At 36.6% G+C, this 15,277-nt stretch overlaps 1 protein-coding gene across 1 annotated transcript in view; it reads left to right on the top strand.

The window, feature by feature from the left end:
- The window catches only part of eogt (EGF domain-specific O-linked N-acetylglucosamine (GlcNAc) transferase), a 65,361-nt gene that overhangs the window by 14,752 nt on the left and 35,332 nt on the right, over positions 1-15,277 (top strand). The window contains exons 5-9 of the mRNA XM_060835207.1: positions 3,088-3,196; positions 3,304-3,398; positions 6,299-6,403; positions 11,090-11,193; positions 13,877-13,980. Coding sequence (XP_060691190.1) covers positions 3,088-3,196; positions 3,304-3,398; positions 6,299-6,403; positions 11,090-11,193; positions 13,877-13,980 — 517 coding nt within the window. The remainder of the gene's footprint in view (positions 1-3,087; positions 3,197-3,303; positions 3,399-6,298; positions 6,404-11,089; positions 11,194-13,876; positions 13,981-15,277) is intronic.

Genomic DNA, 15,277 nt, shown 5'->3' with positions numbered 1-15,277 from the left:
GCTTAATGCTGGGATTTCATATATATTTGTGATGGTAAGGGTTTAGTTCTTTTCAGTTTAACCTGCAATTTGCAGAATGCAAAGATTAGTTTGTTTAAATAATAGATTCCCAAAGTCAAAGATTTAACCTAACTCTCTGGTAGAGCACAGCAATAGATCAGTATGGCTTCCCTCTTTTCAGGTCATATAATTTAACTGAATAATCAATTATCCGAACAAAATAGTCCCCACACATCTCATTCGAATAATCGAGGTTCCTCTGTATTTGATTTGAGTTTTTCTCCATTGTTACTTCGATATGCTTCTGTTGGTTCTTTAAAACTGGCTCATCTTCTGTCCACTAATTTTCTATTCTGGTATCCATATGACTATTCTGTCAAAGTACTTGTTAACATAATTGTTTTTAAAAATAGGGAAACTGTTAGTTTCCATTGAAAATGATGGTGTTGTGGTAATATTTCTAATGTAATCCTAAAATCCAAAGATATAATTTCAGTTCCTGTCACAGCAGCTTGTGGGACGGAAAATTCAACTAATTAATAAATCTGGTGTCAGAGGACTAGAGAAGATTGAATGTTACATCCTTGTTCAAAGGAAAAACATAAGGATAAATTCAGCAACTGTTGGCCAGTCAGTTTAGCTTTGTTAGTGGAAAAGCATTTAGAAATTATATTCTGTAGCAAAGTTAACCATTACATGAATTAATATTGATTAATTGAGGAAACTCAGCATGGACATTTTGAAAGGAAATCATTTTAATGAATTTGAGTATTTCTATGAAGTAAAAAAATTGGAATTATAAGGGCAATCTGATAGATATACCATACATGGGCTATCAAAAATGCCACATAACAGATTTTTCAGCAAAGATGAAACCCATGGAATAAAAAGCCCAATGGCAGCATGGATACAAAAGTGACTGATTGATAGGAACCAGAGTAGTGGTCTATATTTGTGGGGAGGTGGCCCAGGTGGCGCTATTACAATCATTGCTTTTGTTAATCTATTTTAATGACCTACACTTGGGTGCACAGGGCAAAATTTGAAGATGACAGTGTGAACTGTGAGCAGGATAATGATAAACTTCAAGAGGACATAAGCTTGTGCAGTGGATGGAGACATGACACATTAGAGTTGACACATGGAAGTATTCCTGTTGGTACGAAGAACCAGCTAAAACAATGAGGAATGATGGTGTAGAGGATATAATTCCAAAGGGGTGTCTGAGTAAAGGGGCTGGGAGGGGTTACTAAATTGTTGAAGGTGGTAAGCCAGCTTGAGAAGGTGGTTAATGATATATACAGTGTATCTGATTCAGGAATTAGTCAGACGTTATGCTTTTGTTCATGAAGTGCAAAAGCAAGGAAGTTGGTGTGAGCTTAAACACAGATTTGAACTCAACCAGAGCATTATGTCAGTTCTGGGGGGATGTGAATGTATTAGCCACTGTATAGAAATCATTTATAATAATGTCCAGTGGATGTTGGATTTCAGTTTTGAGAATAGATGGACAAAGCTGGGGCTATTCAGAAAAGAGAAGGTAGGGCAGTAGACAGGTTTGACATAATGATGGGGCTGGATAGAGAAGATATGGAAAACTGTTCCCATTGGTAGAAGGGGTAAGAGCCAGGGGGCATAATTTTTAAAAAATTAGTCCTTGGGATGTGGGACTTGCTGACTGGGCCAACATTTATTGCCTATGCTTAGTTATCATTGAGAAGGTGGTGATGTGCTGCCTTTTTGAGCTACTACAATCTGTATGCTGGAGATAAACCCACAATGCCATAAGGAAGGGAGTTCTAAGATTTTAATCCAATGACACTAAAAGAATGACAATATATTGTGGTGTTGCTGGGTATTTGCTGCCTTTGTCCTTTGAAGTAGAAGTGGTCATATGTTCAGCAAATGCTATCCAAGGAGCTTTAATGAATTTCTGAAATGCATCTTGTAGACGGTATACACTGCTGCTACTGTGAATCAGTGGTGCAAGGAGTGAATATTTTGGATGTGGTGCTAATCCAGTGGCTATTTTGTCCTGGATGGTGTGAAGCTTCTTTAGTATTTATAACCATACAGTTATTGGTCTATGACTCAAAGCAAAGGGAATAATGTAATAAGTCATAGTAGATTATTTTTGACTTCTCTTTTTTTTGATATTTTCTTATTTTTATTTCGTGTTGTATCTCCTTGTGTACTGGTAGAACTGGTTACCTGATTTTGTTGTCACTGATGCAGATATTAAGCAAGTAACAAAGAATATATATGATTTCTAAATGTTCAGGCAATCGTAAAATAAAGAAATGTATCTCAACCGTATAGTTTGCATCCGCACTCTTTGTGAATTGTTCTTTAGGCCATTTGATTTAGTGTTCAGCAGACTTATGATTGGTGCACTCAGCACCTTTTAAGATTGAAAACTTCAATAGTGCTGTAGCTTCGATGAAGTGTTAATTGGCATTTTTCTAACTTTGTAAGAAACTAAAGAAAATAACTAATAAATATAGTAGAGCCAAAATGATGCACATTTCTGAGAAATTGCCCCAACCAATATGCTGTTTGAGATGGTATGTTACTTTATTCTGCAAAGTAGTTATTTGTTTCAGAACTGCAAGTGTTAAAATGTGAATATGGGTGTCTGTGTGTATTTCAGGGTACACTTTCAGTTGCACTGAGGTCAAACTTGATGTTGGTTTTAAACGAATTTTCATATTCAACACTGTACCTTTTTGTTCTGAGTTCCTGGCATGCCAAACAGTAGAAACTAAGGCAAAGGTGCACTTATTTGTTGAGTGCACCCAAACCTCTTTGTTGTCTCTCAAAGCTGTTATGTATCCCTCAATCAGTATCACCAAAAAACCCAGATTATCTTGTCATTTTCACATTGCTGTTTGTTGGGGTTAGCATGGTTGACTGCCATGTTTCCTCCTTTAAAGTCACTTTAACACAGTCTAGTCCTATTGTAAAATTCTTTGTGACATATTTTGAGACAATGTGCAAGTCATTCTTTTGTTTTTCTCTCTCTCTTTCTATATTTGTATCTGTACACTAACTGGCTTTTCAAGGTTTCATTTCATGTCTTTGTAACAGGGCCAACACAATAGAATCAGCGCAGGATATTTTCTGGAAGCAAGCTGATTTTGGCTATGTAAAAGAAATGCTTCATGAGATGCAGACGCTCTGTGAACCAGCCAAACTAGTAAGCTTTTGGGAAACTAGAGGTTAACTTCTGTCTATCCATTCACTGTTATTTTCCAAATTTCAATTGGGTTTGACTAATTTTATTCCTCTGGGATTTTATTTCAGGGAGATTCATCTTTAATGTGCTCAAAATACACTCGCTATTGCAGAGCTACAAATCTTTACATTGATTTGAGAAACCCAAGAAGAAGCACAGATAGGTCTCTGCTTTTAAGTGTCTTCTTTGTGATAAGTAGCAAACTCTTCAGGCAAAACCTTTCACTGGGATACTAATGTGGTAAAATAAATGAATTGTTGAGATGGAAGCAACAATGTCCTTCTGAAGGAATTGGAAATGTAGCTATGATGGCAGTCAATAGATCTGAGACACTGCGCAGTCACCCCCACCCCCCCAAACACCTTGTACTGATGGGGGATTCATGATAACATGAACACAACTTGACAAAGATCGATCCACCACCATTTTATACTGTGTGAGTGTCCCATTTTAGAGAATCAGAACACTTCACCAGCATATCGAGACAAGATTTCCACAATGCAGTGGGAGCCGGATTTAAACTAACCAGTGCGACACTTTGACACGCGGCAGAGTGTGTACTCAAGTGTCTTCCTGAAGTCTACTGCAGGCTCAGTGGTTTCAGCAAACACAGCCATCCCCAAACTCCTCAAGGAAGGCTTTGGTTTTGTTTTCTTTTTGATAGTGGCCTCTCTATAATTTTACTCCATGTTTGTACCTATCCTGATTGTAAAGCAGGTCTCATTGTGAATAGCTCATGCTAGATTTTGACAATTTGTTCTGCTGATCGATGGGAAATAACATTTTAAAATTGCAGAGTCTTGCTTTGAAATTTTCTAAGATGTCCACGTTCCTATGTGTTCTTCAAAATCCTCCTGTGTTGAGTACAGAATACCACTTAGATTTTGCTTACTGTTAATCATATGTCAAATGGCAAGTGCCCTGTCAACTCATGATATTAATTTGGAGTATTAATTTTTGAGGTCTCATAAGAATTAAACCTCAAGTCATCCCAGAGGGAAAAAAACAGGTAAAAACCCCTAAAACTTGGAAATGAAAACAGTTGTCATACTTGTCCATCGTTTTCAAATACATAATATGGTAATTAAGAGCGTATGAGAGTCTTCAAGCTCTCATTAAGAATATTAGAGAAGAACGAAACATACTGTAAAGAGAGTGATGTTGTCACTTAACAAGTAATCCAGATCTCCTAGTTAGGGCTGTGGGTTCAGTCCCACCATGGCAGGTAATAAACTGGAATTAAAAAGCTAACTTTATGCCAACCATGTAACTAACGATTGTGCATTATTGTAAAATAACACATCTAGTTCATTAATGACTGTTTAGAGAAAGAAATCTGCCATCCTTACCTGGTCTGGCCTGTGTACAACTCCATATTCACAATAATGTAGTTCACTTTTAACTGCCTTCTAAGCAATAAATGCTGGCCTAGCCAGCAATCCACGAGTAAATTTCTTTATATAGGTATGTAAAAAGAAAACAATTAGTGGAGATAAATATAGACTGGAAAATTGATAATGGAGATCAAGGAAATGGGCGGAGCAAATAAACGAATACTTTTCCCTACAATAACAGGACAGAAGAGACCCTTCAGCCCATCGTGTCTGTACCACCTATAATGTCCTATTATCTACATTTGTTCCACTTGCCCGTACAAGGCCCATAGCCTTGAATATTATGACACTTCAAGTGCTCTTGTTCTGTCTTCACAGATAAAGACACAAATGACTTCCCAGAAAACAATGGTCTTCTGGGACGAGGAATTGTAGGAAATTAGTAATAATTAAAAACAGATGCCAGAGACATTAATGACATTGAAAGCTGATAAATCCCCAGGACCTGATCAATTACATCTTCGATTACTAAAAGAGATGGCCGTAAAAATAATGGATTTGTTGTTTTATATGTTCCAAACTTGTGTAGATTCTGAAACAGCACTTTTGATGAAGTCCCACAACTGAGTTCATTGTGCAAAATCAAAGCACATGGAATTGGTGGTAACATACTGGTACAGATTGGGTATTGGCTAGCAGACAGGAAACAGAGTAGGAATATGTGGGTTGTTTTCAAGTGGAAAGTCATGACAGGTAGGGTACCTCAAGGATAAGGACTTGAACCCCAGCTATTCATAAAAGTATACTGACAATTTGGATGAGGGTATGATGTATAATATTTCCAAGTTTGCTGACAATGCCACATTAGGTCTGAGTGGTGAGCAGCATGTAGAGAGGTCTCAGGCTGATTTCAACAAGTTGAATGAATGGCCACATGTGTGACAGATGCAGCATATGTGGATCACTATGCAGTAGTCCAGTTTGGTTGGAAAAACAGAATGGCTAAATATTATTTAAATAGTGATGGATCGGGAAATATAATGGGACTAGGATGTCTAGGGTACACAGGTCACCAAAGGTTAGCCTGCAGGTGCAGTAAGCAGTTAGGAACACACATGTCATGTTGGCCAACATCGCAAGTGGCCATGAGCATATGAAGTTCTGACAGGGCTGGACAAATTGGATGCAGAGCTGATGTTCTCCCTGACTGCTAGTGGTAGTGGAGTTCCAGAAGAAGATGTCACAATGTAATGATATGCAGAAGGCCATTTCAGACTGAGAGGAAGGTAAATTTCTTCATTGAGAATGGTCAAAACCTGTGGAATTCTCGACCAAAAAAGGCTGTTGAGACAAAGTCCTTGAAAACGTTTAAGGGAAAAAAAGAGATTTCTAGATGCGAAAGGTGCTAAGGGTAATGGGGGGGTGGGGGGGGGGGGGGGGGGGTGGGGGCGGATAGAGAGAGAGAGAGAGAGAGAGAGAGCAGGTATATGATATTGAGCTAAAGACCATGTTGAATGATGAAACAGACTCCTCATGTTTTCTTGTTTCTATTAATCAGTTCAGTCTGTCTCATGCACCAGTTTCACTGGTTTTTCCTTCTGGGATACTAGAAATTAAATCACTGATGTTTACATTTTATCTGTAACAATGTTAGGATGATATTGTAGAAATTATAATATTACAAGTCTTATAAAATTGTAAAGAAAGAGTGCAGGTCTTCCCTCAACAGGTATAAGGAAGATTTCCTTCAGGAAGGTGAAATTGGAGGCCACTGTAAATTGGACAGAATGGCGCTATTAGCTGAAGGAGAGCACAAGAGTCCCCTCCAATCCTGGTAAGTTTATTGTCTGGGAAGTGGAAAAGATTGTTTTTATTTCACACAAGATATGTGAATAATATGTAACAGTTTGAAAACCAGAATGAGGATTTTAAAACTCTGTAATAATCTGGTTAGCTTCAGACAATGAAGCCAATCATATTACTCCTTGGATTTGATGCCAGGTAAAATTTACTCTGGCCACCCTACGCATATCATGTCATCTGTGGCTTTGATAAGGACTGTTTCAGTAATGTTGCAGGATGGAAACCTGAGAGTTTCAAGTTAGGAGTTTCAGGATTTTTGCTGCAACATGGCTCAGCCAATTGAACTAATCCATTTGGGAAGCAACAGAAAATTTAAGTTCTTTGTGAAGCAAAAGGAGGCTAGAGTTGGGGCAGTGGTTTGCAAGAACAGAGGAGTTTAAGGTGTTTTAGTTTGAGCAGAGGCATGATGATTGAAGATTGGTAGCAGAGAGGAAAATCAGCTAATGTGGGAGCCAGAAAAGAAGGTTGATTGGTCAGCAGTTTGGAGGGATGAAGGACATGTGAGTAGGAGGTGGGTCTTCTAGATAAAATGAACTTGGAGAGGATATGACGGGAAATAGGAGAAAAACTAGAAAATATAAAAGTTCGAAACTAGTACAGTAGGGAGTCTTTGGAAAGACCTGAAGGCCAAGACAGATAGAGGCAAGTAATAGAGGCTGTAAAGTTCTATTGTTTTGGAATTTCTTGCATCATACATCTTAAAAGAGAGAAATTAGTAATAAAAAAAATGCAAGACAAACAAGAATTTTATGGAGGAGCACTTTACTGCAGATGCTGGAATCTGTGCTGAAACCAAAAAATGCTGGAAATCATAGCAGATAAGGCAGCATCCAAGAAGAGAGAGCAAGCTAATGTTTTGAGTCTAGATGACTCTTAATCAGATTCTGTACCACCAAAAATACTCTATCACCTGCACTAGTCCCACTTTCCAATAATAGGCCTTTAATTTTATGACATTTCAATTGCTTATCCAAATTCTTTTTAAAGGTTATGAGGTTTCCCACCTCAACTACTCTTGCAGGTAGTGCATTCCAGACCTCCACCATTTACTGAGTGAAAATAGTTTTCCTTAAATCGTCTCTAAGTCTCCTCCCTTTCACTTTAAAATTTGCACCCTTTTTACTGAGCCTTCATCTAAGAGGAACAGCTGCTTGCTATTCATCCTGTCAATGCCCATTATAATTTTATACACTTCTCATAGGTCCCCCCTCAATCTCCATACTCCAAAGAAAACAACTTGAACTTATCCAGCTTCTATCTATGCCAGGTAACATCCTGGTGAATCTCCTCTGCACACACTTCAGTGCAATTACATATTTCCTATCTACCTTTGTTCATCAAACAACAGATTTGTAGTGATTCTTCTTATTGTTACAATATTTAATGGGTTGCAAGACAGTGAATTAACTGTTGTGGTTGTGATTAAGGGTTTGTCATACTTGCTGGAGTACCATTGTGAATGCAGCATGTTTTGTACAACTAAGGCAAGAAAACACCAATTTGTATTTAAACAGCCAATTTAATGTTGAGAATCCCAAGCTACTTCACAGATGTGTAATTAAATCTACATAGTTGCTGAATCAAAGGAGGAGATATTAGGGTGGCTTACCGTAAGCTTGGTCAAAATAATAGGTTTTAAGGAAGGTCTTAAAGGAGAACAAAATGGAAAGGCAGTAGGGTTTATGATGACAATTCCAGACCAAGATGGATGACAGTATCACCACCAATTCTGGAGAGAAGTGAGGAGGGATGTGTGCAAGATGTCAGAGTTAAAGAAGCGCTAATCTTGGACGGTTGGGGAAGGGGCAAGTGAGGCAAGAGGCTGTCAAGCAGGAACTGTGACACAAGCTAAAATCAAAGCCATGATAGTCCCAGAGCACCATAGAGCTGCTGTGATTAGAGAGAAATGATTGGTGGGGAGGCAAATGATGAGGTTGAGAAAGTTGGACCTTCATTGTAATATTCACGTTTTGAGAATTGAACCCTTGCTGTTGGTATCACTTTTTGTTGCAACATGGTTCAGCCAATTGAACTAATCAACACCCAAACAGAAGCTAAATGGTAAGTCACCATCATGAACTTCAACACAAGGGTGAAACATGCAAATTATGAACAGCAGGCCATTCAGCCCTTCGAATCAGTTCTGCAATTCAGTATGATCCTGACTGATCCTCTTTCTCAGTGCCATATTCCTAATGCCTTTCTCCCCAAACCCCTTGATGCCTTTAATATCTAAATAATTATCAATATCTTTCTTGAATACAGTCAGTGATTTGGCCTTCATCGCCTTCTGTAGTAGAGATTTCCACAGATCCATTATCTTTTGAGTGAAGAAGTATTTCTTCATCATATCCTAAATGGCTACCTCCACATCCTGAGCCTGTGATCCCTGATTCTAGACTCCCCAACTAGAGAAAACATTGTTTCTGTATCTAGTCTGACCAGCCCTTTTAGAATTTTATACATTTCAATCAGGCTCCCTGTCATCCTTCTAAACTGTAGTGAATACAGGCCCAGTTAAACTAGTCTGTCTTCATAACAACAACCCTGCCGTCTTGGTTTCAGCGTAGTGACTCTCTGCTGCATTTCCTCAATAGCAAGGAAAAGGAATAATGTACCCCAGTTAGTCACAGAACATGACAATTATGACTTTAGGAGCATTTCAGTGCTGTGAAATCCCACCCATTTATACAACAATTTTACATTTAAATTGACAATGTAGGTGAATCCACCTGCTTTAGGATTCAGTGGAAAACCCAAACTTGGAAACTTTTACCCACTTCAAGGTGCAAAAATAGGTAATAATCATTAGAATAGAAGCTGAAAGCTGAGAAATCCACGAGTGACAGTGAAAAATACATGGCAGCAAAAGGGAAATTTTAAAACATTTGTGTGTTTCAAGGCTGGAAAAAATGAGAGTGAAAATTAAAAAAAAGTGTGCTTTTTTTAAAACTAACAAAATATATAAACGTATTACTTTAAAACTGTACACATATTCTTGATTTGTTTTATTAATAAAAGTGAAAATAATGAGTGCTAAGAAATGGAATAAGTTTTCATTTCGGACATTCAGGCATCTCATATTATCATTAAATACTTTCAGTCAAAGTTCAATGTGGGATAAATGCAGACTGCCCATTTTGTATCGCTGGATGGCATTTTTTAAAACTCTCAATAGAATAAACCTGACTTCCTGGGCATTTAAAAATTTTAGAGATCTGGATTTATGTTTTGAGAACATAGACTTGAAATGTGGCTGTGTAATGCTGCTGAGAATTTGATTCATAAACTGGCAGAACTGATTTTTCAGCTGTTGGCCTCAGACAGGAGCTGCAGCATAGACAAGACTGTGAAGTGTTCTTGATTCCATACTTATCATAATGGCTCCGCTTTCTCCACCTCATTCCTTGCTTGAGGTTTGGCAATCCTCATGTTAAACTCTCACCACCAATCATTTTGTGGTACTGAGGGAACAGCCTTAGGCCCTCCGGGACTATAGCAACTTGCATTTAATTCTGTGACATAATTCTAACTTCACCCTTTCGTCTTCATTATATTGTGAAACTTTTCACTTCATCGCTATCCTTTTGGTCTCTCTGAAATAGAAAAGTTACTTTGGTCATTTTAAAAGTATTATTGAATTAGCACCACATTTGAAACCATGATTAAAATAAATAAATTGAAAACGATATGTTCAATAATAATGCACAGAATTAGTACATAAAGTAAATAATTCCTTTTATGTGTTTTCTCCAAAATGCCTGTTTATTCCTTTACTGATTGAAATGAAGGTGATGAGCAAATTGTTATGTTGCCTGAATAGGTGGTGGAAATAGTTTCAATATCATAATAACTTTGAAAAGGAAATTGAAGATATAATTGAAAGATAAAAAAAAGTTTAGAGAAAGAGCCTGGAATTTCAGAGAGCTAATACAGCAGAATGGATAGAATGGCTTTCTGTGCTGCTTGATTCAGTGATTTTGGTTTGTGACGCTGTGATGAATTGTATTTTTCCTAAATTACTCTACTGTGGGATCAGAGATTAATGGATTTACTGAATAATGTCTCACCCTGGAAGTTTCCAGCTTTGACTACATTACCAGTATTGTAATGTAGAGCGAAGCAAAATTATTCCTGAGTGATTTCTTGCAGCTTCCAGTACTTGACAGTGGAGAAGCTTTAAAAGAAAAATAGGAATGGAAAAATAAGTTCCACATTTACTTTTGTGAAGAAAATTATCAATTGTAGCAGCAATTATAAATAACTGTTGGAAATTCAGTGCTGTTTGAAAATGTTGACAACTGATGGGAAAGGCAAAGAATCATTCACATCTTCTTCGATGAATTTAATGTTTGCAAACTAGTTTTGTGTATTTATTTAATTATCTTCATTATGATGCCGCGTAATTGCCTTCATTACAATGATAGAAGTGAATTTGTCAAGAGGGAAACTAAACCACGTCCATTTATGGCATGACATATTTCAACATATTCAGTTAATTTGAAAGATGCAGCTGCTGTACATGACACTGGAAAACTCTTTGTGACATTTTAAACTGTAACAAATTGAACAGTGATTAAATTATAAACTAATTGGTATCCTTGGGCAGCTCTGATTCAGTATTTTTGATACCATTTATAATCTATTCTTTACTCAGGTTTGCAGAACTGCAGTCATTTTCTCAGCTGAATTTTGAACTGAAAGATGAAAATTGTGACCTCATTATTGAAAAGCCAAGCTACTTCATGAAGCTCGATGCAGGTAAAGGCAAATAATCTTTCCTTTATGGAAGACAGTGAAGTGACACTTTTTATGTTGGACTTTTGCATCTATAGCAAGCTACTGTTTTATTCGTATTGTCTCTTGATCAATAGCCTGATTTTTCTAGCTTTGTTATGATTTTAAATTGTATCAATTGAAATAAATTGGAATATCTTATGAAAGGATTACTATAAATTATTTTAACCAAGATAGGAGGGATGCACTGTCTCTGAAGTACCTCTGCATATCACTGCATGTGTTTAAAGAAATGTTTTACACACTTATTAATATGACTCATTTGTACTAATCTTTCTGTTTCAGTAATCTGCCAAAAGGGTTTCTTCTAATAAATAACAAATGCATTAATTTATTATAAAACAGGATTTATTTAATAAAGTTGAAGGAACGCTTATTAACCTTATAAATAACCAAACACATAATGTGCACTCACACAGCAGTTCAAAAAAAATTAAAGAAATTTTCTCTGCAGACATTAATTTTACAGAAGGTAGTTTGGTGAAATAATTGCTAATTTGCAAATGGGAAAAAGGAGTTATACCATGTTCAAGAAAGCTTTCCGTCAGGCTCACTGGCACAGGTAAACGGGTGTCACTAGATACAGATGGTATGATTAGGATCTTTGTTGAAGCAGGTTTTTCAGGAAATGTCAAGAAGAAGTCTTTTTGCAGCTTCTCTGAATCTGTTTTCAACTCTCACACTAATCTCAGAAGGTGATTTTTCAGAAAAGAAGTGGAAGGGGGTGAGTCTCTTAACAAGCTAGACAACTGAACTGCAAACAACATCAACGAGCCACAATTCCTGACAGCCATAAGTCCAGACATTTAACTTTCAGTGTACAAGTCCAAACCATTAGCTTACTATATGTTATTTCTAATAAGTGTCTTTAAAAAACAAAATTCCAATGTGTCCTTTTAGTGCCCTTTTTATGCTTGATTTAAAACAATACAAACCCATACTTCCTCAGTCTTTCAAATAAACTGATTTTCACACCCTTTATGTATGAGTCCTCAAAAAGAAATTAATAATGGAAAAATAATTCATGACAAACTGCTATTGGATCTATCAGGTATATTGTCTTCTTGCCAGTTGCAAAGAGAAAAAAGTATAAGCAGGTCTCATTTTTATGTAGAGATCAATAATTGTAAATGGCTGAGAGTATCTTGCAATCCCCAGGCACGTTTTTCCTTTGCAAACTAGAAACTATTGATTATCTCTCTTTCTAAGGTTCTGCAATGTTTAGTTTCGTTCACAGTGTATCTGATAATGGGGCAGCTTGTACTAATCCACAACAGAACTGGATAATATCCACCTTATTAGAATTTTAGAAACTATCACTCATAATGCACTATGAGACATTTATTTGTGGCTTTCTTTTGATAGGGCTTCAAATTTAACAGAATTCATTTGCTTGAAATTTGGTGAATTTATCAGGAATGCAATAGCAATCAAAATTCATTAATAGACCGCCAAGACAAATCTGTCCGCCATGTTGGACAGTATTTAGTATAATTAATCAAGCACCAGTCTACTAGAATACCAGCAAACTCTGTCAACATTAGAGATGGTCAAAACATCAAACAATACCAGGCCATAATCAAATGGGTTTATTTGAAAATACAAGCTTTCACAGCGCTCTGACCCAGTCCAACATTGGCACCTCCAAATCAACATTAGACATATTTACTAATTATTATTTAGTTTTAACACATTACTGAGACCAGCTTTGAATCAAAATTCCTCTAGATGTTATGGGGTTTGAACCTGTGTGTTGAGAACAATAGTATGGATGCTGGATCACTAATCTAGTGATAGGACCAGTACACACCATCTCTCTGCTTTATGTATATTGCATCAATATGTGGAAGGTATGTTTGGCATGATGGTTTTTGTTGTAAATGTAAGTCACACGTAAATCATTTGTTGGATATGGGTTAAACTTAGTCATACAAATGTACAGCAAGGAAACAGACCCTTCAGTCCAACTTGTCTATGCTGATCAGATATCCTAACCTAATCTAGTCCCATTTGCCAGCACTTCTAACTGTTGTTTTGTGTCAATTTAAAACTATGATATCTAGGAGCTAAATGTTTTCCTTGTGAGTTGTGACTTTAAATATAATAGAGAGTTTGATAATTGTTGAGGATATTGATTGAATTAGCTTTTGAAGAATGAATATGAGTCAGAGCAAATACAGAAGCTATTGTTAATATATGACTGTATAACCTCGTAAATGAGTTAGTCAGAACCAAGGTGGGGAGGTAAAAAAGAATTAAACACCAAGAAATAGTTCTTGAAAATCTAAAGAAGGTCCGCTTCATAGTGGTATTGAGAGGAAGGTACCTTTGCCCAATTGATTCATAATCAATACCAGAACTATGAGTTCCTCATCAGCACCTTGCAGTTCTGTGAGGTGACTTAAAAACTTCAATTTTATAGCGTCTTTTAAACTTTTCGAAACAAAATATTTAGTTATGACTTCGTCAAACACTGAATATGTTGCTGGAAAGATATGAGATGTTTGTGATTAACGATATACTCTACCAAGAAACCAATAGTGTGTTGATACCACAGTAAGTTACCTCAAATTGAACAGTTATCAGCTGTATTTAGCCAATAATATTTGCATCATCCATTAATACAACACATATTCTTTACTTTCAGGTGTCAATATGTACCATCATTTCTGTGACTTTGTTAATCTATATATTTCCCAACATATCAACAACTCTTTTGATACTGATGTGAACATAATAATGTGGGATACGGTGAGTACATTATTTATTTGCTGCAGGTTGTTGATCAGTAATAATTGGACTTTATATCTATTATCCGTTTACTCTGGTAATATTAATAAGGCATTTTACTACTTTGAGAGGTTTCTCATTTCTACATAATGCAAGTGATACCCCAATTTTTGTGCTGCCAATTGTTAGTCTCACTGTGTATTTTCTCTATTCTCCCAAATTTGTTTTAGCATTGTGTCTATTTGGATTATGAAGTTGAGAATTTTTTTGTCGTACATTTGACTCCTGATTCAATAGTCTGTCCAAAGATTCTGAATTTTATTAAATTTGCTTTCATCAGTTGCGTCAACAGAGAGGAAGATGTTTCCTACAACTGAGGCCTGTTACTTATAATAATTCATTGCAAAATTTTGAAAATAAGTTCCTTCGTTGAAGGTTGAAAGGTGGTAAAATCCAGTGTAAACGTTCAGGCAAATTTGTGTGGTAGCTGGCACATTCATAGTAAATGTTCCCTAGCTTTTAAGTTCTGGATCCTACAAGGCAAACTTTTAAATGAGACATCAAAGAACAGTAAAATAACAACTGATTACTGAAATACATTATGGTCGGTTACAAAACATCAAGTACCTGCATATTTCTCTTTGCATGTATTTGAGGTAGCAAAACATAGTAAACAGAAGAAGGGAAACCACAATTCAAAATATATCTCTCCATGTTTCAAACCCATTGGGATGTGGCCTTTCCATACCTCTGTATATCATCCAGTCCTACAGCACTCTGGAATTACTGCTGGAATTCTCAGTCCTCCTTTAAAACTGTCCAATTCTTTAGTCAGCCATCCTAATGCCTACATCTTTCACAAACTGTCTATTCTTATCCTTTACAATTTTGTGAAGTGTGTTAGGACGTTTTCCTGAATATAGACGCATAAATAAATACAATGTGTTATTTTACAAGTAGTGGGAAGGAGGACAAGAAGAAAAATTATTGAAGGCACTGTGGTGACATGTATGACAATGCAGTGCACATTATTTTGCATTTTAAAAAAATATAAATGGTACTGCTTTTACCTTGCACCTGGCTGCTTGTCTCTCTGAGTAGTCCCAAATATCATTGTTCCAGCATGAGACATAACTTCATGGCTATATGTGATGTACCATTGATGTACCATTCTTTGCTGAGAACCTGCTGCATTATGTGGAAATAAGAGGGACAAGGTGTATTCAAAGGAATGGGTACAGCTGACATCTTTGGCCCTTATATTATCATGTCTCTGTTCTTTTCTGGCCTCTGTGCCCAGATGTGTTGGTGTGAGTGG

This window comes from Hemiscyllium ocellatum, chromosome 14 (genome assembly GCF_020745735.1).
Source record: "Hemiscyllium ocellatum isolate sHemOce1 chromosome 14, sHemOce1.pat.X.cur, whole genome shotgun sequence".
Classification (NCBI taxonomy): Eukaryota; Metazoa; Chordata; class Chondrichthyes; order Orectolobiformes; family Hemiscylliidae; genus Hemiscyllium; species Hemiscyllium ocellatum.
Note: the sequence above shows the minus strand (reverse complement) of the source record. Positions and strands in the feature narration are given on the sequence as shown.